Below are 21,477 nucleotides of genomic sequence, written 5' to 3'. Positions count from 1 at the left end.
TTTTAAGAAACAGTGGTAAGAAGGACTTTCAATTATGTTGTATTTTGTTTATAATCACTTATTGTTTTGACATCCAAACATTACCGCGATCTTCTTTGTTTTTTTTCGTGAATTTCCTTACACAGTACACACGCCCAAAGATATTTCTATATTGAAATAAATCAAATTGATAAGCTTCAAATTACCATCAGTCATTCAAACTATAATACCAGCAATCAGTTATTGTCCCCAGTAAATAAGCATTAGCTATGAGTGATGAATCGCTGCTGAAGAAACTTGACAACGTTTTAGGGTTACAGTGAGTGAAGTGTTCTATGTTTGATTTGAAGGCGGTAACTAACAACTATTTTTCTATCTAGAATACGTGTGGTTAATATTCTTGACACAGAGACTATTGGGACCCTTTATACATATATTTCCAATCCAGGGACGTTGATCCTTCAAGTTCCAACCACAACGGCAGCAGGTGCAACATACAATTATAAGTTTCTACGTACTTCTAATATCAAAACAGTTGAAGTTATTTCCAAATCAATTGATCAAACAAAGATTGTTAAAATTAATGAACTTGATCCAAAAAAAATTCCATCTGTAATCAAGAGAAATACAGAAGCTGTTGAATTGAAAAAACTGACACAAAATGATAAAGCCACCAAAGAAGGTCAACATATATTTAATACTCTTTATAAGACCATGCCAACCGTGAGATGGAAGGACAATTCAATCATCATTTTAGATGAAGTTAAAATAAACCCACCTTACCAACTACAAGAGGTAAAGTCTATTATTAATGATCAAGATCCTGAAGAAAGTGATGCTATTAGATTGGTGAAGAAAATAGTTGACGGTGTCTGGTTGAAAGTTGAGTCACAACGAAAAGGAGGTTGAATAACTTTGTGTGGATTTAATAAACGAGGTCATGAAAAAAGACATGTAATTTTATATATTATCCAGCGTTTTCTCATTCAGAATTGTTACTGGTTCGTTAACTTATATATCAATCAATCTTATTTTGAGTTCTATAACTTCGAAACATTGTTTTCCTTTGAAAGATGTACCTTTAAACCCATCCATTCTATTCCAATTGAGACGAACCATCATCGTATTTTGTTGACTATGGCATATGGACTTATATAAATACCAGTGTAAATTAAACCACGTATAAACTGCATTAAGAGTTACCCCTGTTCTTTCAACTGGCTTGATTGTCAATCGTATATCTTGATCTTCGATGAGCAAGTTAATTTTATACATGGAATACTCAGGTGTTTGTGAAACAATATATGATTTAGAGTCTAATTCAAAGTATCTCACCAGTTCATCATTTGATGAATACCCATCAAAGTTGAGTAACAAAGGTGTATATGAGTTCTCAACATGAAATATCTTGATGGTCTCAATATAAGCTATCTTTTGAGGTTTATAACTTCTGCACTTGGAATATAACTCACAATATGATAGATACTCAAGTTGTGAGATAATTGAAACACCATTACCAAATCCTGGCTTCATTCTTTTTGATGTGAACAATTCACATGCTTCATTTTTGGTGAAGTTTAAATATAACATCAAATAAGCACATACTACTAAACCTGATCTACCTTTCCCCATTTTACAATGTATCACTACAACATTTTCATAATCCTTCTTGAGAAATTGGTCAATAGAATGCAAGCAGTTCAATAATAATTTGAACGATGATGGTTGGTGATCGGGCCATGGAAAATGGAATATTTTATCTTGTAACTCCCTTGAATTCAAAGAATAATCATTTGGGGACTCTAATTTTAAATTCCATATAGACCAATGATTCCGATGTTCAATCTGAAGATAGTTGATAAGATCATTTATTGAATTGCGGTAAGCCAATTTAGGGTAACTTGAAACTGGGCATGAGCATACAATAATTCTTTTGGTAATGTAAGACAGATCTAAATGAATTCCATAATCATTATGTAGTGAATTTGTAGGTGCTGATAAAAGCTTCATGAGGAATGATCCCATAACCATAGTGAAATCGACCCAGAATCAAATAGCTATGTTACATGGCACAGATTCATTTCATGTAACAAGATCTTTCAAATAATTTAAATACCATTCGTTACACAAATAAGTAAATAAAATATCACTATGATGCGCGAAAATATATTAACATCTGTGATTATATAATAATTACATCAGCTATGACAGGGTGCCCTCCAAATTGCGCGAACTCGCGAATTATTATTCCTTGACTTTTTTTTTTCGAAGTGATATAATCCAAAATCAAACCCAAAGATCAAGCAAGTTATACTTAGATAAACACTTCAATAACCAATATTTATATTTTATAATGGTCAAATTAACTCAAGTCGAAGACGAACAAGAAGCTATTTTCCAACAACAAGCTGCTAGCGAAGCCAAAGAAGCTGCTTCAACTGCTTATGATGAAGAATCTGATTCCGATGAAGATGATGATGAATTCGACGAAGATGAAACTTTATATGATAGAATTGTTGCTTTAAAAGATATAATCCCACCTCATCAAAGAACACAAGTATCAAATATCTTCTCAAGTGCATACTCAACCGTTTACTCTGGTGTTTCTAAAGCTGGTAATTTCACATGGATCTTCACTACAAGTGCTCTTCTATTAGGTGTTCCATTATCTTTATCAATTTTAGCTGAACAACAATTATTAGAATTGGAAAAAGAATTCAAATTACAACAAGGTGCAAATGATATCTTAGCTCCAGGTGCTGAACAACCACAACAACCAGGTGTTGCTGCTCCAGCTCCAGCTAACTAGAATGCTGATTTATGATGGTATTATCATATTTTGCTTATTATTTTAACAGGTTCTTTTTATAGATTCAAGTGATGATTTTGGATCTTAACGGAAATACATGACTTTTGTACATATTACTTTATCAAAACTATATATATTTTTTTTTTCTCTATATTAAGTCATTTTGTGATAGTTGTAATTAAGTATATTTCTATATAAATTATTTCAATTGAAAAAGTTATGCACTTTTTGGATGTTTAATACTCAAAGCATATATATCCAAATAAGTTGTAATTTCATAAATAATTTCCAGAACAAACAAAGAGTAAAACCCAAGACTTAACCCAAATCCTGTCCAGATTAAATCACCTGTGATGGAATCTGCACTATAACCTAATCTTGTTAACAATGAATAAATTAAAAATTCTGCAAATGGAATAAACAATGATGGTGTAAAATTTGGGAATTTTTGTAATGTCAAGTGGCCAATGATGATTCTTCCAACGCTGAAGGCTAAAGTCAATCCAACAGTAAGAACAAATGGTAATAAATATTTTTCAATAATTATCGGGTTATATAAAAGCCATGCAAAAACAGTTGAATAATACCCGAAGAATGGTGATAGCCCTTTCAATGCATTGAAATAGTCTTTTGAACTTTTATAATGTAATTCAACATTTCTTCTAGCACTATTTATATTGAAATATAAGCCAATAACACCGAATATAATATAAAAAGTTGTAAATGTGACTTTAAAATCAGAATCCAATTTTAAAAATGATAAGTTGATTTCAAAAAATTCAATTTTCCATAAACCTGGTCCAAATATACCAGTTAATGTAAACAATCCAACAACTGATAATATTCCTTCAACTGGACCAGAAAACTCAGAAAGAAATAACTTATGTGTATGATATTCTTCCCATGTACTTAAATAAAAGTTTGCTAAAGTACCAAATTGTGATGCAATAAGAATCCATGAATAACCAAAACCTGCAACGGACCCAAAAATTATAACAGATAAAGTTGTATTCACAGCATCAACACAGTGATCAAAAAGTTCACCAAGTGGACCACTTTGACCAGTTCGACGACTGAAAATTGTTAGTTTCTTTTAATGGTTTATGAAACTAGTTTGACAGAAATACTTACGCGTGTGTACCATCACAGGCATCAAACGTTTGATACATAAATAAACCAAAAGCATATGTGAAATAAACCCAACGAGGTTGATCACTCAATAAATATGGGTCATAATAAAACACAGTTAACAAATTAATCAATATAAAACAAAACCCTAAAAGTGTGACAACATTTGGTCTTTATAATTTGGAGTTAGTAATCTGATAACCGTCAATTGAGATAAAAAATTACATACGCCATCCACAATGGGAATATTTGGACAAATTTATACCAAAACGGTTTCAAAACATATCTAGAGACAATTGATCTATCTTCACCTTGGTACCTGAATAACCTATGTTAATAAAACGCGCTTGTAAAGACGAATTTGATGTAAAAGGACTTATACCAACTTGTATTCTTTCAAATTTTTCAAAGTATGATGTGGAATAAAGAATCCCATTTTCCCAATGTTTGAGCCTTTTGTGAATAATTTGGGCTGGTGTGCTGAGAATATAATATCTTGAGAAGAAACGTTTTTAATTAGTGTTGCTAGTTAAATATTTTTTTTTCCGGGTTGTGTCTGGTTGAATCGGTGAAATGAAAATCGAAACTTCGAGTACTTTTGAGTTTTATTGTCCAATAATAATATGTGTATATAAAAAAACAACCTACGCTTCGTTAAATGTGATTTGATTTGTATAGTAGATTCATAGAGGCATCTAATTACAAAGATTTTATAGTCAAAGCAAATGTTATATTATTGTATACATAAATTAACCTGTGTAAACCTTAAACCTGAACCTTTGAAAACCTTACAAAACCCATACGGAAATCTTGACAATCATTTACATGTTGCAAGCATCTTTGAGATTACAGACAATAGTTGATCGTTCTCACAGGCAGCTGCAACTCTCTCCTTGTCATTTAGCTGTTTATTGACTTGATTTTCACTTTGATGACTTCCTTCTTTCAACAGAATGGTGATTCTATATCTTACAGGCAAACATCTTTCCAATCTAACTCTGATACCTAATCCAATCAATGTAGCCAAGGAACAATGTGTAATAGTTGGGGTTATCCTTATTATGACCTCGGCCATTTCATTTTTGTTTCCTGAATCTCTAACTTGTATATCAGGTAAGTTTACCACTGCAAGTTGACCTAATGTTAAAGGATGTTCTGGATCAGATATATGTGCAACCAAATCAAAAATTTCTTGTGAATCTATAGGATCTGCCTCTTCCTCTTCATCACTACCTTCATCGTTTTCTAAACTAGGGGTGCTGTGTATACTTTCTTGATCATTCAAATTTGAGCTATCCACTAGAGATAAGTCTAGCAAACTGGCAAGGTGTGGATTCAAGCTGCGTTCAGTAACTTTTTCGGTCTCTTCAGCTCTAGTTGGTAATGATTTGTCGTCCAAAATTGTTGGATTTGCATTGATAACATCAGACATGGTTCTTGATATGAGTATATTATTCTTTTTGATGTCTACTAATAATTGTGAAAGGTTTACTAATGGAAATGAGTTTTTGATTTATTTTTTTTTATATTGGTGATGACAAAAGAAATTCGCGCATTTCCATAGATGATAACAAAATATATCAATTCCTAACACTATTAAATCAAGTTCTTTGGTCTTTATAAGCACAGCTAGAATGCGTGAAAGAAAAGCTGTTTTGGTGGCCATTGGAGGTGCTTCCTCAAGTGGTAAAACTGTGAGCTATGTAAAATGAAAATTACTAGAAGAGTTTGACAATTACTAACTTTCTTTTGATCAATAGTCAATAGCTAAAATCCTACATAAGTCATTGAAAGATTCAGTCTTGCTACACCAAGATGATTTCTATAAAGTGAGTTGAAACTTATTCCAGCTCATTATATTTTTGGAGTAGTTATATCTAACAATAAAATTCATCAGCCTGATAATGAAATACCAATAGATGAGAAAACGGGAGAAGCTAATTGGGACTGTCCTGATGCTATAAATTTTGAAGCATTTGAAAAGGAAATAAACTATATTAAACAAAATTGTCAACTTTCACCACAAGCATTATCGTATGAGAATCGATACAATAGTGATACAAAAGATTCAGGATCCTTATCAGATTTCAGTGATGACTTTAGATCACAGGTGAACCATATAACTAAATACATCGAGCTTGAAAATTGTCAATTATTTTTTATTGATGGTTTTATGCTTTTCCATGATCCGAAAATTATAAATCTTTTTGACATTAAGTTATTTTTAAGAGCCTCATACAAAACGCTGAAAGAAAGAAGAGAAGGTAGAGCAGGTTATCAAACTCAGGAAAATTTCTGGGTGGATCCCCCAAATTATTTTGATAACATTGTTTATCCGGCATATGCAGAATCGCATAAATTTTTATTCATTGACCAAAATGTTGAACAGGATTTGAATTCAAGAATATCGAATGACCTTGGTATAAGAAGCTTTGCAAATAATCCACCTTCAACTCTTTCATCTGTATCTTTATGGGCAATCGAAACATTAAATTTAGGATTACAACATCTTAAATATAATCTATTATAATTTACATCCATTTTTTTATAATATACATTAAAAGTTTATCTGAATCTATTTCTTTGTCTTCTTTTTAGCTTTTTTCAAAGCTTTAACTTCTTCATTGTAGACATCATCTGCACTTTCTTGTTTTCTTTTGACATTTTTGTTTTTCAATGCAACAACTTTTCCTGATGCTGCAGCTTTTGAGAGATCTTTTTCATTAATTTCAACGTCATTATCATCAATGTTATATTTGTCCAAGTTCAGCGAATTGATTAGTTCTCGTTGTTTTTCACGTAAAGCCTTTTTAGTTTCATCGGTTTCACCATCCAATTCATCTTCAATTGTTTCTTTGATAGCTTCAAATCTTGGAGTATCTTCACCATCAATTTCAGCAACAGCATCATCTTTAAATTCTGGCATTGTGTTTTCAATTGATCTACTTAATAATTCTCTGAAGAATGTTGATATTTTTCTGATGATCTTGGAAAACATTGCAATTGTTTGGTTGGCCGGTAAATTCAACTCTTTGGAAATATCATCAATATCTTTATGTTGTAAACCAATAGCTAATAAAATTGCATTTTGAACACCAGATAATCTAACACCATCAATCTTACCTGCGAAGTATAAGCTTGAAATACCAGGTAACAAATCAACAATAACATGATAATCTAATAAATTATTGGAATATGATTCCAACCTTTTCAAGTCGAATGGTGAAAAAATCTTATCCAAATCACTCTTGTCCAATTGTTCAACTTCATCCTTTTGGACAGCTTTAGCACTTTCAATGACGTTCAAAGCTTGAACTGAAGTGAATTTTTTAAAGTCATATGACATCAATGATAAAAATCTTTTGTGGAAATCTTTTGAAAATTCTGAGAGCCATTGGTTTTCTCTGTTTTCCAAAGATGAAAGCATAACACATGTATGTTCACCAGTCAATTCATTTTGAGTTTGACGTAAATAAACAGGGCTAAATTTGTTATTTTTCCAAAATTTATGTAAAGAAGGAGTTAAACCGAATGAAACACCTAAGTAATGTAAATAGTGTGGAGCCTTTTCTGATAACTTTAACAATAATGGTGGTAGTGTTTTAGCATCACGAAGCTTGACATCATCTTTCAAAAGATTTGTCTTTTCCAAATATTTATCACTCACACGCTTGACATTGTAGTCTTTAGTGGTATTAGATTCTGAAATGTCTGTAAATTTACCTTCAAAATAATCCCTTAGTAATTCCATTGCTCTTGAACCGTATCCCATACTTGCATAATCAGGATTTGTAGCAATTCTAACGACACGAGCACCACTCAATCTAGCAAAATCTTCATCTTGGAATTGTTCAGAAACAACCCAAGGTATCATATCACCACCTGCTCTATGACCACGACTTAAACTATTACGAACACTTTCTTTTGAAATTTCACCTTCTAAAGCTATTTGAACCACACATAATGGATCTGGAATTCTACCACTGCTTTCATCAATAGGTGGTAATAAAACAAAAAGCTCATGAGCTGGTGCATCACTCATTAATTGTAAATCATTTGGTGAATTTTTGTAATGGGAAGCAACAAATAAAGCCATCATTTTATGTAAAAAGTTTTCAGAAACTGGGTGATACGAGAACAAAGTATCTCTGTTAACAATAAACATGTTACACTGGGATGGGTGTGGTGTACCTCTGGCTGCAAATCTGGAATTTTTAGAAAGAGAGACGTCTAAACATAATAATTTATTCATCCATTTTTCAACTGCATCACCAGGGGCATATCTGATTGGTTCGTCTAGTGTAACCTCACGTAAAGTACGACCTAGAACTTCTGGCTCATTATTATCTTTGCTATCTCTGGAGACAACAGTTGTATCATCATTTCTACCATCAGTGACAGATTGTTCACGTAATTGCTGAATCAATTTCAAAGATAAAGATCTACCTGTACCTTCATAACCATTGATTGTTGAAGCCATGAACACAAGGTATGGACCTAATAATTTTTTGACAACTGGTAATGGAATAGCAGCAGCTTCATCAATAACAACCAATTCTGCTTGGCCCAAAACATGAGAATCACTTGGTGAAATATATTGAATGGTTTGTCTATGGTCTCTTTTAATATCAACTCTGACGATTGCCTTGTTAAAAGCTGGATTGGTTGATTGAATAATATCATAATCTAAATGTTCCTGGTAACCTAAAGCATCAAAACCTTTGAAGATAAATTCAAAAAGAGTTTTTAAATTTTCTGGAGATGGCGATGTAACAAAAATATTTGAATATCCGTGAGAAACTGCTGCAGCCATTGAAATACCTAATGCTGCGGATTTACCTCTACCTCTACCAGCTGTTAATGCAACAGTTGATCTTAAAGTTTTTTCTGAGATTGCATCAACAAAAGTCAAAATTGCTTGGGCTTGATTAACCGTTTTAGCAAGCGAAACCAATGATCCAGCAGGTTGAACATCTTCTAATGATTGCTTCAATGTTTGGAGCTCTTGAGCTTTTGGTGATAACTCATCATCATCTTTTGGTGGAAGAGGTTTGACGTGTTTACCTCCAGATATTGGTAAAACATTCAACTCGTCATCAACAACCAAACAATTTTCACATGATCCTAAAGACAAAATGAATCTTTCATTGAATCTAGCGACAACATCATCATGAGCTTCTGTTCTATAACGGCTGTGAATATCCATAGACATTGTGTAAAGTTGTTTCAATGATGACATGGATTTCAAAAGTAAAACAACAATACCACCACCTTCAACTGTTTCAATTGTTCTTGCTAGCAAATTAGGAGTTAAAGCTTCAAAATCTTGTAAAATACACATCCCATATGTATTACCTAAAATTTTTTCTGATTCTTTATAGTAGACATATCTAATGTTTTGATTTGAAATAAATGATTCAAACGGATCTTGTTCATTAGCTTCACGAATACCTCTTTTGATTTCCTTTTTGATTTTTGTTTCTCTTTTCTTTCTATGTGAAGTGAATCCCAAAAGTTTATTTTTATAAGCCCACAAGACTGATTTGTTCATTTTCAAATCCGCAGACATCATCAAATAGTGCAAATTTGGTAATTGGTTACGAGCTTTATCACCAACGATGATGAAGAAACTACGCTGTTTCTCCTGGACCCCATTACGGATCTGAGCTGGAATTCTGGAATCAATAGCTTTTTTAACCATAGCGACCAAATTTCTTTAAAAGCGAAGAGCTTCCAATTGTACTTGAACTATTCTTGTATATTCAGCTGGGTATTATATACAATTTTATAACGTACAAAAAAAAATTTTAAAATCCGAGGAGATGAGGTGAAAACCGGTGGAACAGAAGTCCACTTCTTGTCAAAAATTTGTCGGAAAATCAGTAATATTCCCATTATTTTCTTCAATATATGGTAAGTTTCAAGCAAAATGTCTCATTGGAGGGTCACTTACTTTAATGAAGGCAGACACTGGCATATATTGTACCTCAATACAGTGAATTTCAACTATACTTTATTATGGCAGGCTAAACAGTTTTTAGCGCTGAAGATTATATAATCGGTACGTGCAGTGTTTACTTTTCGCTAGTATCATTAAAATGAATAGAGTTGTAACTTTTTCTTTAATTTGGTTTTGTGAAACTTCTTTTTTTCTTATCAATATCCAAAGTTGTGATACTTTAGTACTGGCGGCAATATCTAGGCTTGGTCAACACTTGAAGTTCGGTGCTTGGAAAGGCAAGCGCTACTTATAGATCTTTCATCTTATTGTTCAATTAAATCTTTTTGTCTCGTTGATTTTACTTGTATGGTTGATACCTTTTAGTGAACAGCTCCATCCAATATACAAACATGTTTGTGTTTCAAAAATTTGGGTTTGTGGTACATTAGACCATGCTGAAAAGGATGTGCTGTTTTAAACCAAAGCTGATTGAGTATCCCGATTAACACGACAAAGCTTCCATTGTGAATTTCAAATCAAAACATATATTCCTTTTGTGGATCAGGCTCATTCGTTGTTGAGATATAATATGTCAGATACACCAAAAACTTATTCAAGGCGGTCCAGCCTACTGTCAACCTTTTTGGCTTCATCAAAGAAAAAATTGGCCCCAAGATCAAGTTTGCAATTCAAGATCGGTCCTCAATTTTCAACAACATTGGTCAATAATGATATAATCAACTCGAAAGGGGAAACTGTAAGACCAATTATCACCCCTAGAATAGATAGAGGTTTTGAGATGATTGATAATGAGTGGGTGGGATATAAAAGAAATTATTTCACATTGGTTAGTGCTTTTTGCTTCAAAAATACATCTTTTCTGAAATTTGTTGGTGATAACTATTTTACAATTGATCCAGAGACAAAACAGAAGGTTGAAATTGAATATTTTGCATTGAAATTAACTTCCAAATGTGCGGATGATGGTAGTCAAGTTGTTTTGGTTCAACACACAGCTAAAAGAGATAGGGGACCCCAGGTAGAACCACCTACACATCCTGCTGTTCCTGGTGATCTCCCAGATCATACCACAATTAGGGAAGCTGCCAATGTTAGAAACACTTCCAAAATTGCAAAGTTAAACAGAGTCTTCTTTTTTGATAGAAATGATACAAACAATGGTCTGATAAATATCCGTGGTTTGATGGACTACCCTAATGATAAAATTATCAAAGTTGCAAGATATGAAAGAATCCAATTCTCTTCTTCAATAAATTATAAAAAACCTTCGTTGAACAATAAAAGATTCAAACTTTATGTTGAGCTTGTTGGGCATACTTCAAAGGGAAGTTTTGTACCATTAGCCCACACAGAAACACCGCCATTAATAGTCAGAGGAAGATCGCCATCTAATTACCAAGGTCATGAAAGTGATAACACTCCAATAGATATGAGTGAAACGATTCACTCGACACCATTAGAAAGCCTTGATGATTATGACACATATCAAATATTAAAAATGGCAACTGAAGATTTGCAAGCTAGCCCTTGCATTGAATCAAGACCTAAGAAAAAAAGGGGTAGAAAACCAAAACCAAAGTCAGAAATCCAGTCTGTCAAAAAGCAAAAAACTCACAAATCTCAAAAGAAAAATATAGTCAAAAAAAGCTCAGGTCACAAAGCAAAAACAAATTCAGAGACTAACAGCACAAACTTCTTTAGTCAACATGATGATACACCTTTATCAAATTTTATTGATGACTCTTTATTGCGCCCGTTTAGCTTTGAAACACCAGATTTTAATGATGTAACAAAAACACCTTCACCAGTTCTTAATATGTATCATTCTAAATTGAATATACAAGATGAAAATGTGGATCCATATGAGTTTGACGACTCGGCACATTTGGTTGATCTTTTTGATACTCAAATGAGTTATTCAGGGGTTGAAAGACCGCATTTGACTAATATAACTAATTCACATTCTAAAGAGCATCAACATTCAACCAATACTATGGGTAACTATGATACTGAGCTTATGCAATTGAAAGGACACCTCAAGAAAGAGGAACCTGATGATTGTTTCCATGGTGAGTTTGCAAAAATAAACCCATCTGAAATGTTGCAAGTTGGTGATTATGAAGAAGGACCAAGCTTCATATACAGCTAAAGACTGAGAACAACATTTCATATAACCCGACACCCCACTCGAGAGACCAAAGAAAAACACAAACACGTAAAAGCATAAACGAACATTCCATAAAACAATTATAAAATCAACATATGTTATAATATTCACTAGAATTTCAATGTAGACTAAAGTAATGAAGAAACTGAATTTGAAATCATCTGCGAATTTCGAATTTTTTTTTTTTTTTTTACGCGCTCATCTGCCAATGTATCGGGTACATATAAAGATAGAAAAAAATTATATTGGCACAATTAAATATACTACAATCATCAATACTTATCAGATTGAAGAAGTTCATTTTTAAACCTGCTATCATGTCTGGAGAAATTCAACAATCCGGTGAGGAGCTTGTTTCTGCTATTAATGACAACCATAAAAGTATAGAAGCAAAGACTATAGCTGAGTCAAATCCTGGTTCAGCAATTGATATAAATAATTCTGAAGTGGTTTTAAATGATACGTCTGATTCAACCTCCAATCCAACACAAACTGATACAAACTCACCAAATATATCTGAATCAAATATTTCTGATTCTAAAGACAATGGTTCAGAAATCGAAAATAGCATACCTACACAAAACATGGATCAACCTGATGAATCAAAAACTGACAATGATTTTTTAGATGGTATATTAGAACAAGCAAAAGTTGGAAGCAATACATTAGAAGCTGAGGATGAAGAATCTGTTTCTAGTGACTCTTCTAGCTCCAGTAGCTCTTCTGATGATGAGGATGAGGATGATGATGATGATGATGATAATGATCACCAAGACATAAGAGCAAGTGATGATGATGAGGATGGGAATTCTGGACAACCAATTATATCCAAAAATGAGGTTGTTGATGAAATGGCACCATCTTTACCTGATGATTTTTCAATAGCTACTACTGATCCTATTGAAGAAATTGGTACCATCACAGGTGTCGTGGACAAAAGTTTAATTATCAAAGGTAACATATCTGGTGAGTTTAGATTTTTGAAAGAAGACTCTGTGCTTTGTCTTGAGGACCGAACTCCTTTGGGTTACCTATTTGAAATTTTTGGACCATTAGCGCATCCACTCTATAGGGTAAAGTTCAATACAGATAAACAATTAGAACCATTTGTTGAATCAAAAGGTAGAAAGGTCTTTTATGTGGTTCCAAAATCAAATTTTATTTATACAGACTCGCTTAAATTACTTAAGGGAAGTGATGCTAGTAATTGGAATGATGAAGAGATTCCAGAGGAGGAGCAAGAATTTTCTGATGATGAGAAAGAGATGGCATCAAAAAAGTCCAAAAATAAGAAAAAACGTACAAAGAAAAATTCTGATGGTGACGAAGGATCTGGTGGTGTATCTGAAAATACTAACGAATCAGGTAAAAAACTTCAGAAACAATCAAATCAAAAAACTTCTTCTAAATCATTCCCAAGAAAAAGTGTTCCAAGCACAAATCAAAACCAGCCTAATTCTATACTTGGTTATCAATCGAGGTCTCAAAGAGAACAACCTCAACGATCTAACCCAACTCCACCTAGTTATAGCAACTTCCAACAAAGACAAGTTCCGATGTTCACACCCCCTCCACATATGATGAATCCTAATTTTGTACCACCACCTCCACCACCTTCATTTCCAATGCCTGGTCAACCTCCGGTCTTTCCAAATCCAAATATGCAATTTCAAACTCCTCAACAATGGCACCAATTTTATCAAATGCAGCAATTCATGATGCAACAAATGTTCGCTTCTCAGCAAGCCTCATTCACTCAATCACAATTCAATAATGATAACAATGGAAATAACTCAACACAATCAACTAGTGGTCAGCCTCAAAACAAGGGTGGTCCTGCAAAGGATTAGTCTTTTTAGACAACTTAATATGTGACACTGTATGACAAATGGATCTACGTGTCCAAAAAAAGTGCACAAGTTTGTATATTATAAATAAACAAAATGTGGACATGAAATTTTTCAAAGCTTTTTAAGAGTTTCACTGGCAATCTGAAGAGCACTTGTAGGAAATCCTGCCATACCAGCAACCTCGATAGCATATGATTTCTCTGATATACCATCTTCCATTTGGTGATTGAAAATTAATCTTTTTCCATTTTCGTTTTCCTTAACTTGTGTTTTCTTGAACTCAACAAAATTTCCTAAATCTCTATCACCTAAAAATTTATGTAACTCATCCCCGAAATGAGTTGCAAATAAAGCTCTCGATTTATTGACGGTCAAAAGATGATGTAATGTAGCAAAGGCAATTGCAAGACCCTCACTACCACTTGTTCCTCGTCCCACTTCATCAAGAATCGCAAGTGAACGCTCTGTGGCACCTTTGAGTATATAACTAGTTTCTATCATCTCGACCATAAAGGTACTCAGATCATTATATAGATCATCAGCAGCTCCAACTCTACTGAATATCTTATCAACAACCCCAATAGTAGCAGATTCTGCCGGAACATAGCTTCCTATTTGTGCAAGAATCACAATAACTGCGTTCTGGCGTAAAAATGTTGACTTGCCTCCCATATTTGGCCCCGTTATTACCCATAGTGGTTTATCTCTTCTTGAGATATGATCATTTGGTGTGAAGTTCTTTAAAGTTCTTTTAAGTCCATCTTCAACAACTAGATGACGACCCTTTATTATATCAAGATCTAAAGATTTATCAACCTTGGGGCATACCAAATTACGCTCGTGTGCCAATACCGCAAATGAACTTGTCACGTCTAATAAATCAAGAAGCTCACCCATACTTCTTAATGCTGAGCTTTGGTGAACCACTTTCTTCTTCAATGATTTTATCAGTTGTTGTTCTTCATAAAAAATCCTATTGGTTGAGTTTTCTATGGCCTCTCCTAAGACGGTCCAAGGACGGTAATTGACCCATAAAGCACTTGGGTTTTTGCTCTTGATGTGAAATTCAGGCATACTTTCGAGCTTATCAGTTGATGACCCTTTTACAGATCTGATGTAAAGCTGATATCCTAAACTTATACTATTTCTCAGTTCCACTGACTTGAATCCCAGAGTTTCTTTAAACATCACGTTCAATTGCTCGAGCATTTTCTTTTCTTCCTCTAGAAGTTCATTGTGATAATCATGTGCCTTTTGAAGTGTCGGAGATGCGTTTGGTTTCACGGTCCATGACAATTTAGTGATTTGTTCATCATTCATTATTTTTTTACTATTTTGGAGCTGAATCGTCTCTGGAGACAGTTCATCCTCGCGTGCTTCTTCTTCCATTCTTTCTTTTGCTAACAATTCATCTTCTCTTATATTATGCAATATTAATTCTGAAAGTTTTACTAGTTTCGGAAATGGAACCAGAAATTTAGCTAATAATTTCTGTTTAGACAGTGTTTTCTTTGCTTCGATCTCAATAGTATTCTGTAATTCTTGTAATGTTTGAATAGTGTGTGCTAGATGAATTAACTCAATAGCTGAACCACGACCCATGACGAATCTTTGAACAATACGACTAATATCATGTACCTCATTAAGTTTAGATATAACATCTATGCGAAATAACGTATGCTTGTAAAACAGTGTCACCAATGCTTGTCTTCTATTGATTTCTCTGGTATCTGTAGATGGCGCCATTACCCATTTTGACAACAATCTTGACCCTGAATCTGTTACAGTTCTTCTAATTGTATGAACAAGGGATCCTTTCTTTAGATCATCTTTGAATGATTTGTGTAATTCAAGAGCATCACTTGTACGGGAATCTATTTGCATAATATGTTTTGGTATTCTTCTTATAGGAATCTGAAGGCGAATTGGACTTTCAGGTAGATGATAATCAATATAGTGCAACAAATTTTTGAGGGCTGCCGTTTCCTTTTGATTAAAGCTTTTGAGTTTCTCTTTATCGGAATCTTCAACAATCTCAAACATTGAAAAGAACATTTCCATAGTTTTATGTGCAGTAGGTAGTGTCTGATATTTTCTGAAGTATCTTTTCAATTCAACCATCTCTGGATACCAATCACCTGTTTCTAGTTTAAAAGGTAACAAGTTTTCATTGAATATAATCTCACTGGGTCCTATTTGATTGATTGTTGGGAGAAGTTCCCTTAATGTAGTCTCTTGAATATAGGTTAAACCGACAGATATATCAGCCCATGCAAGTCCAATTTTCATATCTTCCAAAGCTTCTCTTTTGAAAGCAGATAATGATATATCGATTGATAGCAAAAAATTATTTTCCTTTTGATTCAAGAAAGCTTCATCCACAAGTGTCCCTGGGGTTATAATTCTTGTTAGTCTTCTAGTGACTTTATTGACCTCATTCTCTATTGATGTTTCATTCTTAAATTGTTCAACAATTGCAACGCCTAAATTCAAATCCTGGACTAATACTTTCAAATGTCTATCGATTTGACTCAATGGAAAACCGGCCATGGGAATCTTTTTTCCTCTGACTTGTCTTTTTCCCAAATTCAGATTAAGCTTGGATGAAAATTCAACTGCGTGTTCGAAGTAAAGTTCGTAAAAACTTCCAAGTTGAGTTAAGACGACATACTCTTTGTACTTATCCATCATTTCCCGTACCTTAGTTAATGTTGGTGTATACTCAGGAGAATCTGTGCGTTGATTTTCTATCTTTTTAGCTTCCTCGGTGGCTTTGTCTTCTGTTTGGTTGATAGACTTAGGTAATTTGTTGAAGGATAACGAGACACTTTTATCATTTGGATGACTTGTTGATGATCTAAACCCTCTAGTAGATCTGAAAAATATGTTTCTCTGCGTATGAGCAAATTTCGAAGTCCATCCATACCGTATCATTATATTCTGTCTAAGTTTCCGATTGCCGATGATTCACTCAGCAGAAGACCATTCAATATTATCGAGCCTATGTGGTATGAAGAGAGTTTTAATGGAAATCTTTATTTTTTTGCCTCGAGATCATATCACAAGAGTTGATATATCTTTTTTTTTTCAGCTCATTGCGCGCTACGCGTTAAAAGAAGTTTAATTTTAACCCCGACTACGACAGATCAAGCTTTCATTAACTCAAAGATTAATCATTAAACTATATATGCTAAATCAAATCTAATTTAAATATCCTTTACATCCAGGAGCACCACAAAGACATCTCACACGTTCATTATCATTGGTTTCCCGTTCAAATTTATAATCATACGTTAATTCTTCGTTAGCACCGATGTCTCTCAATGCGTAAATGACAATTCTCTTTTGGCCTTCAACTTTAATGATTTTTGCTGTACAGCTCGGTTGGCAACAATGATTGATGAATCTTGCTATACCACCTTTTTTGGTTGCGTCAATGACAGTATTTTCATCTATTCTGAAAAGATAACTGGAACCGATCCCTGATTTAAGATAAGCTTTTTCTCTAAAATCTGCAACTTGTTGTCTGATACGTTCACCGACATACTCAATAATCATTTCTTTTTGTGCAATTGGTTCCAATGCATAGAGACCCCAATTATGAATGGCTGATCTAGCGAAAGAAACAGGTTTCTTTCTCTTGTTCAATTGGTTCAATGTCAAGATTTCATTTTGATTGTTGAACGTACTAACTTCATAAGCAAATCTTCTATTATTTGCTCTGTTCACTCTTGAACTTTGTACCTTGGATGAATCATTATCTTCGTTTTCAACTTGAACTGTGCTTAAAGGATCGTGAACTCTTCTTTTGTGAGGCAAATACTCAACTTTAAGTTCATCAGATATCTTAGAATAACCTTCACTTCTATGAGATCCCGTACTGTTTATCAAGAAGTTTGGGGCGTCAATGATTTCAGATTTACTAGCTTCAGTGACAGTTTTTGTTGATTTAAGCTTCCACAACATGTAATCAGGATATTGTGACACGGTGGTTGGTGGTGATTCCAAGAATAGTTCTTTCAATAATTTAAAGTCTTCTTCGTCTTTGATAACATTCTGAATTCCATTGATATCCAAAGTCTCCTCTTTATCATCATCATATACTGGGATTGGAAATTCACTTGGTGTAGGCCTAAATTGTTTCTCTAGAGCAGAATAATCAACATTGGAGTCATCGACAACCTCGTCCACCTCCTCTTCTATTTTAGGTACCATTTCATCTTTAGGTTCTGACTTAGTGTCAATATCCATTTTATCTTCTTGTGGTGTTTCTGGTGTGGTCGGTTGAGAATCTTTAGACTTCTTATTTTCATCTTCTTCCTCCCCTTCATCTTCTTCAGAGGAACTAGAGTATAACAAAGGTAGACGCTCCTTTCTGTTACTGACTTTTATTTTTTTCTTAGGTGGACCTTCTTTGTCTCGTTCTTCATCTTCCTCATCTTTATAATAAGATTCCAACTGTGGTGTAGAGACTGTTGATTCTCTGAAATCGCTTTCACTTTCATCTTCAAAATTCAGTCTATAGGACATAGGAAGGGCTCTTTTCTTCTTGGATTTTAAGCTCTTCTTCTTACCTAGAGAAGCTTCTTTATCATTTGGTGAAGCAACTTTTGGTACTTTCCTTTGTAAAGAAAATACATCAATAGATGGATTGACATCTTTATTTAACGGTGACACCACACTTCCAATTGTTTCAACAGTTGGTTTTCTGGCAGGAGGTGGTGCTGGTGCAAGTTTGGGTTTCAAATCTGGGAAATTTTCAATGTTCAGAAGCTTTAAGACTGCAGGTGCAATAATTTTTGTTCGAATATCCTTTTGAACGGCAGCCTCTAACTCTTTTGCAAGTAAAGAGGTTGACTCTTCAATAACGTCTCTTTGTGTATGAGCATATTTCTCATCACTCGCTTCTAATTTATAACTTTCTGGTAAATGGACTTCCATGTACAAATTGACTGATAAGACCTTTTTTCCATTTTCAAATTGGAAACAACGATGAGCCTCTTTAGCACTGTTGAAGACAATATAGACACCCGAAGGGTCATAAAGAACACGAGTCCAATCGTATGTTTCTAATGCTTTCTTGATATCGTTTTTCTCAACCTGACCTTTCACATATTTTGCAGCAATGTAAATAAATGGTCTACCTTTAACGTATTTATCCAATTCCTGTGGAACGATAAAATCATCCTTTTTTGATTTTGAACTAGGTTCCTTGGGTATTGGAGAGCTTGTATCTGGCTGTATTTGAGTATGTGGCTTTACCTGTTGTTGAGGTTTTTCTTTCTGTGGTAAACCTTTACTTTTAGAGATAGCATTCAAAACAGCTTTTGGTGCACTTGGTAAACTAATTTTCTTTTCTATTAGGTCCATCTTTTTGATTTTCAGTTCCCTTTCTTGTATAGCTTTAGTCTTTAAAGATTGAAGTAATTTTCCTTCCCTATTCATTCCAGCTTGAATTTTTCTACCTTCTATTGTGGTTTCGTTCAAATCAGAAACAGCTTTTCTAACTGATCTATATGCTCTATCATGAGAGCCTCCATATCTTATTCTCAGTATTCCCAGTGGTATACCAGTGGTTGGATCCATGACATTTTCAAATTCTAAAACCTCACCATGTTTCTTAACTTCGTTTCTCAAATAAATTTCGTTGAATGCTCTTGCTAAGCCTGATATCACTATTTCATTTGGTGGTGGTCCCCCTATTGAGTTTTTATCATATATGAGTTTAGGTAAAGGTAGGGATTTGAAAGGAATTTTTTTAAAACGTTTATGTGAACTAGAACTAGACTTGGAAGAGTTTTCTTTTCTTGGATCTTTGGATTTGAAGTTTTTCATATCCAGTTTCTGAGAAATAGCTTGCTTTCCTTTATCAGAATTTTTCGATAGCTCTGGATCATATATAATCTTGTATGCAGGCTTGTGTAGTTGTGACAATGTTTTTTCAGAAAGCTGATATTCACCTGTTGATGTCAGCATATGTGTTTGATCTTTATACTTTGTTTCATTATATTTTTTCCACAATGAAGTATCATTATCGTTATTATCAACTGTGGAGCTTTCTGGCGTTGAATATTGACTATGATTTGCAGAATTTGATACTGGTGGTGTTCTTAAACTTGAAGCAGGAGAATTCTGGGAAGGTGAAAGAGTTTTTTCTGATCTTGCATATGCTAAAGAGCGGTTTGATCGTTCATCCCTGTAGGCTGGTCGTACTGGAGGGTATGCTCTCCCACTCTTCTCTGGATTGTGACTATTTCCATTTGGAATAAATATATCTTTATGTGATGATGATGGCACATAAATATCCTTGCGATGGTTGGTATAAGGTCGTCTAGACTCCTTATAATCAGCTTCTTCACTTTTTGTGTACCTATCAGGAAAGAATTTGGACAGGTTATTCGACCGTCTATAACTCATCGAAGCTGGTTTGTATGAGTTTATGTGATTTCAAGATGTTATTTCAGAACAATTTGTAAACACCGCTTGTTAAAAAAAAAATAACAATCTCAAAAGTTCAGCAGCTCACAGTACTCTAGCTTCTCTCTATCTCACTGATGTATATCAGAGCTTTAGTAGAATATTAAAACAGAATCTTTGATGCCTTGAAATGAAATGTCTTGTTTTGTTTTGATGAATCAGTGCTATCAATTTTTCAAAATACGCATTTGCATATGTTTTGAGTTTTACTTCTCAAAAGAGCGCGCTAAAAATTATAAAAGAAAGTTCGCGGTCCCGCGAAATTCAAAGTGTGGTGAACTTGAACTGGCTGAACATTACAACGAGAAGCACATTTAAAAGGATCATCACATGAATGAATGTATATTGGAAGGATTTCCCTGTAAGTTAAATGGACTCCTTAAAAAATCCTGTATAAATAAGTTATAAATAATAAATAAGTTGATAATAAATAAGTTAATAAATAAGTTAATAAATAGGTCAATAATAATAACTCTATTTGGTTCTGATATGTTTAAGTTTAGTTGGACTGTGCAAAAAATTCTTAGAATAATCCTTCTTCTTGAAACGACGTTCATTTGGTTCTTGTACATAAAATGTCCACCCTTGACCTTCAGCAAATTTAATAGCTGCTTCTTTAGTATCAAACTTCATGATTGTCCCTTGCCTATGAATAAAAAAGTGTTAGTATCATATTAGCTGGATAGAAATACGTCTGATTCTTATACTAACATGTAGTCACTAGAACTTTGATACCCAATCAAATCATTTTCCCATCTATGACCTTTACCTAAAACATCCCAATCAAGTTTCCAATTATGACGACCTTTAATTATTAGTTACTTATAATTAATTTCCATGAGCTGTTAATGAAATACATACCCCATAATCCACTTTGAGATGCAGGTTTACTTTCTTTATAAATTCTAACAACTCTTTCTGTAACTAAGCTTTGTGGTGCACCACTGACAATTTCTTTAGGTAATTCCCCTTCTTCTTCTTGTTGCTTAATCACATCTGATTGTTTTCTTTGCGTGACAAATGCACTTGAGTGTAGCTTGCGACTTGTAGCCGGGATCCCTCTGTATACATTTCTTAAAGATAACATTTTGATCATTCACCCTGT

The 21,477-nt window shown here is 33.8% G+C and overlaps 12 protein-coding genes across 12 annotated transcripts; 5 read left to right on the top strand and 7 right to left on the bottom strand.

The window, feature by feature from the left end:
• Positions 1-34: 34 nt before the first annotated feature.
• On the top strand, positions 35-888 carry LSM12 (Lsm12p; the record flags this gene model as incomplete). Its single annotated transcript, XM_011278888.1, has 2 exons — positions 35-39; positions 360-888. 2 exons carry the CDS (start codon positions 35-37, stop codon positions 886-888), a joined length of 534 nt encoding a protein of 177 aa, XP_011277190.1.
• Positions 889-990: 102 nt separating this feature from the next.
• On the bottom strand, positions 991-2,010 carry TEP1 (putative phosphatidylinositol-3,4,5-trisphosphate 3-phosphatase; the record flags this gene model as incomplete). Its single annotated transcript, XM_011278887.1, has 1 exon — positions 991-2,010. One exon carries the CDS (start codon positions 2,008-2,010, stop codon positions 991-993), a length of 1,020 nt encoding a protein of 339 aa, XP_011277189.1.
• A 322-nt stretch (positions 2,011-2,332) lies between these two features.
• On the top strand, positions 2,333-2,788 carry TOM22 (Tom22p; the record flags this gene model as incomplete). The annotated part of the gene is made up of 1 exon (XM_011278886.1): positions 2,333-2,788. One exon carries the CDS (start codon positions 2,333-2,335, stop codon positions 2,786-2,788), a length of 456 nt encoding a protein of 151 aa, XP_011277188.1.
• Positions 2,789-3,005: 217 nt separating this feature from the next.
• On the bottom strand, positions 3,006-3,957 carry BN7_493 (Choline/ethanolaminephosphotransferase 1; the record flags this gene model as incomplete). Its single annotated transcript, XM_011278885.1, has 2 exons — positions 3,006-3,843; positions 3,920-3,957. The coding sequence occupies 2 exons, from the start codon at positions 3,955-3,957 to the stop codon at positions 3,006-3,008; spliced, it is 876 nt and encodes a 291-aa protein (XP_011277187.1).
• Positions 3,958-4,733: 776 nt separating this feature from the next.
• CIA2 (iron-sulfur cluster assembly protein CIA2) lies at positions 4,734-5,348 on the bottom strand (the record flags this gene model as incomplete). The annotated part of the gene is made up of 1 exon (XM_011278884.1): positions 4,734-5,348. The coding sequence occupies one exon, from the start codon at positions 5,346-5,348 to the stop codon at positions 4,734-4,736; it is 615 nt and encodes a 204-aa protein (XP_011277186.1).
• Positions 5,349-5,550: 202 nt separating this feature from the next.
• Positions 5,551-6,446, top strand: NRK1 (ribosylnicotinamide kinase; the record flags this gene model as incomplete). The annotated part of the gene is made up of 2 exons (XM_011278883.1): positions 5,551-5,619; positions 5,814-6,446. The coding sequence occupies 2 exons, from the start codon at positions 5,551-5,553 to the stop codon at positions 6,444-6,446; spliced, it is 702 nt and encodes a 233-aa protein (XP_011277185.1).
• A 45-nt stretch (positions 6,447-6,491) lies between these two features.
• On the bottom strand, positions 6,492-9,617 carry KRE33 (ribosome biosynthesis protein KRE33; the record flags this gene model as incomplete). Its single annotated transcript, XM_011278882.1, has 1 exon — positions 6,492-9,617. One exon carries the CDS (start codon positions 9,615-9,617, stop codon positions 6,492-6,494), a length of 3,126 nt encoding a protein of 1,041 aa, XP_011277184.1.
• Positions 9,618-10,446: 829 nt separating this feature from the next.
• Positions 10,447-12,027, top strand: NDT80 (transcription factor NDT80; the record flags this gene model as incomplete). The annotated part of the gene is made up of 1 exon (XM_011278881.1): positions 10,447-12,027. One exon carries the CDS (start codon positions 10,447-10,449, stop codon positions 12,025-12,027), a length of 1,581 nt encoding a protein of 526 aa, XP_011277183.1.
• A 335-nt stretch (positions 12,028-12,362) lies between these two features.
• NAF1 (RNA-binding snoRNP assembly protein) lies at positions 12,363-13,895 on the top strand (the record flags this gene model as incomplete). Its single annotated transcript, XM_011278880.1, has 1 exon — positions 12,363-13,895. The coding sequence occupies one exon, from the start codon at positions 12,363-12,365 to the stop codon at positions 13,893-13,895; it is 1,533 nt and encodes a 510-aa protein (XP_011277182.1).
• A 111-nt stretch (positions 13,896-14,006) lies between these two features.
• MSH1 (mismatch repair ATPase MSH1) lies at positions 14,007-16,829 on the bottom strand (the record flags this gene model as incomplete). The annotated part of the gene is made up of 1 exon (XM_011278879.1): positions 14,007-16,829. One exon carries the CDS (start codon positions 16,827-16,829, stop codon positions 14,007-14,009), a length of 2,823 nt encoding a protein of 940 aa, XP_011277181.1.
• A 267-nt stretch (positions 16,830-17,096) lies between these two features.
• Positions 17,097-20,312, bottom strand: SET1 (histone methyltransferase SET1; the record flags this gene model as incomplete). Its single annotated transcript, XM_011278878.1, has 1 exon — positions 17,097-20,312. One exon carries the CDS (start codon positions 20,310-20,312, stop codon positions 17,097-17,099), a length of 3,216 nt encoding a protein of 1,071 aa, XP_011277180.1.
• A 534-nt stretch (positions 20,313-20,846) lies between these two features.
• BN7_485 (NADH dehydrogenase [ubiquinone] iron-sulfur protein 4, mitochondrial) lies at positions 20,847-21,468 on the bottom strand (the record flags this gene model as incomplete). The annotated part of the gene is made up of 3 exons (XM_011278877.1): positions 20,847-20,999; positions 21,080-21,141; positions 21,234-21,468. 3 exons carry the CDS (start codon positions 21,466-21,468, stop codon positions 20,847-20,849), a joined length of 450 nt encoding a protein of 149 aa, XP_011277179.1.
• Positions 21,469-21,477: the final 9 nt, after the last annotated feature.

The sequence above is a fragment of the Wickerhamomyces ciferrii genome, contig 00008 (genome assembly GCF_000313485.1).
Source record: "Wickerhamomyces ciferrii WGS project CAIF00000000 data, strain NRRL Y-1031 F-60-10, contig 00008, whole genome shotgun sequence".
Classification (NCBI taxonomy): Eukaryota; Fungi; Ascomycota; class Saccharomycetes; order Phaffomycetales; family Wickerhamomycetaceae; genus Hansenula; species Hansenula ciferrii.
Note: the sequence above shows the minus strand (reverse complement) of the source record. Positions and strands in the feature narration are given on the sequence as shown.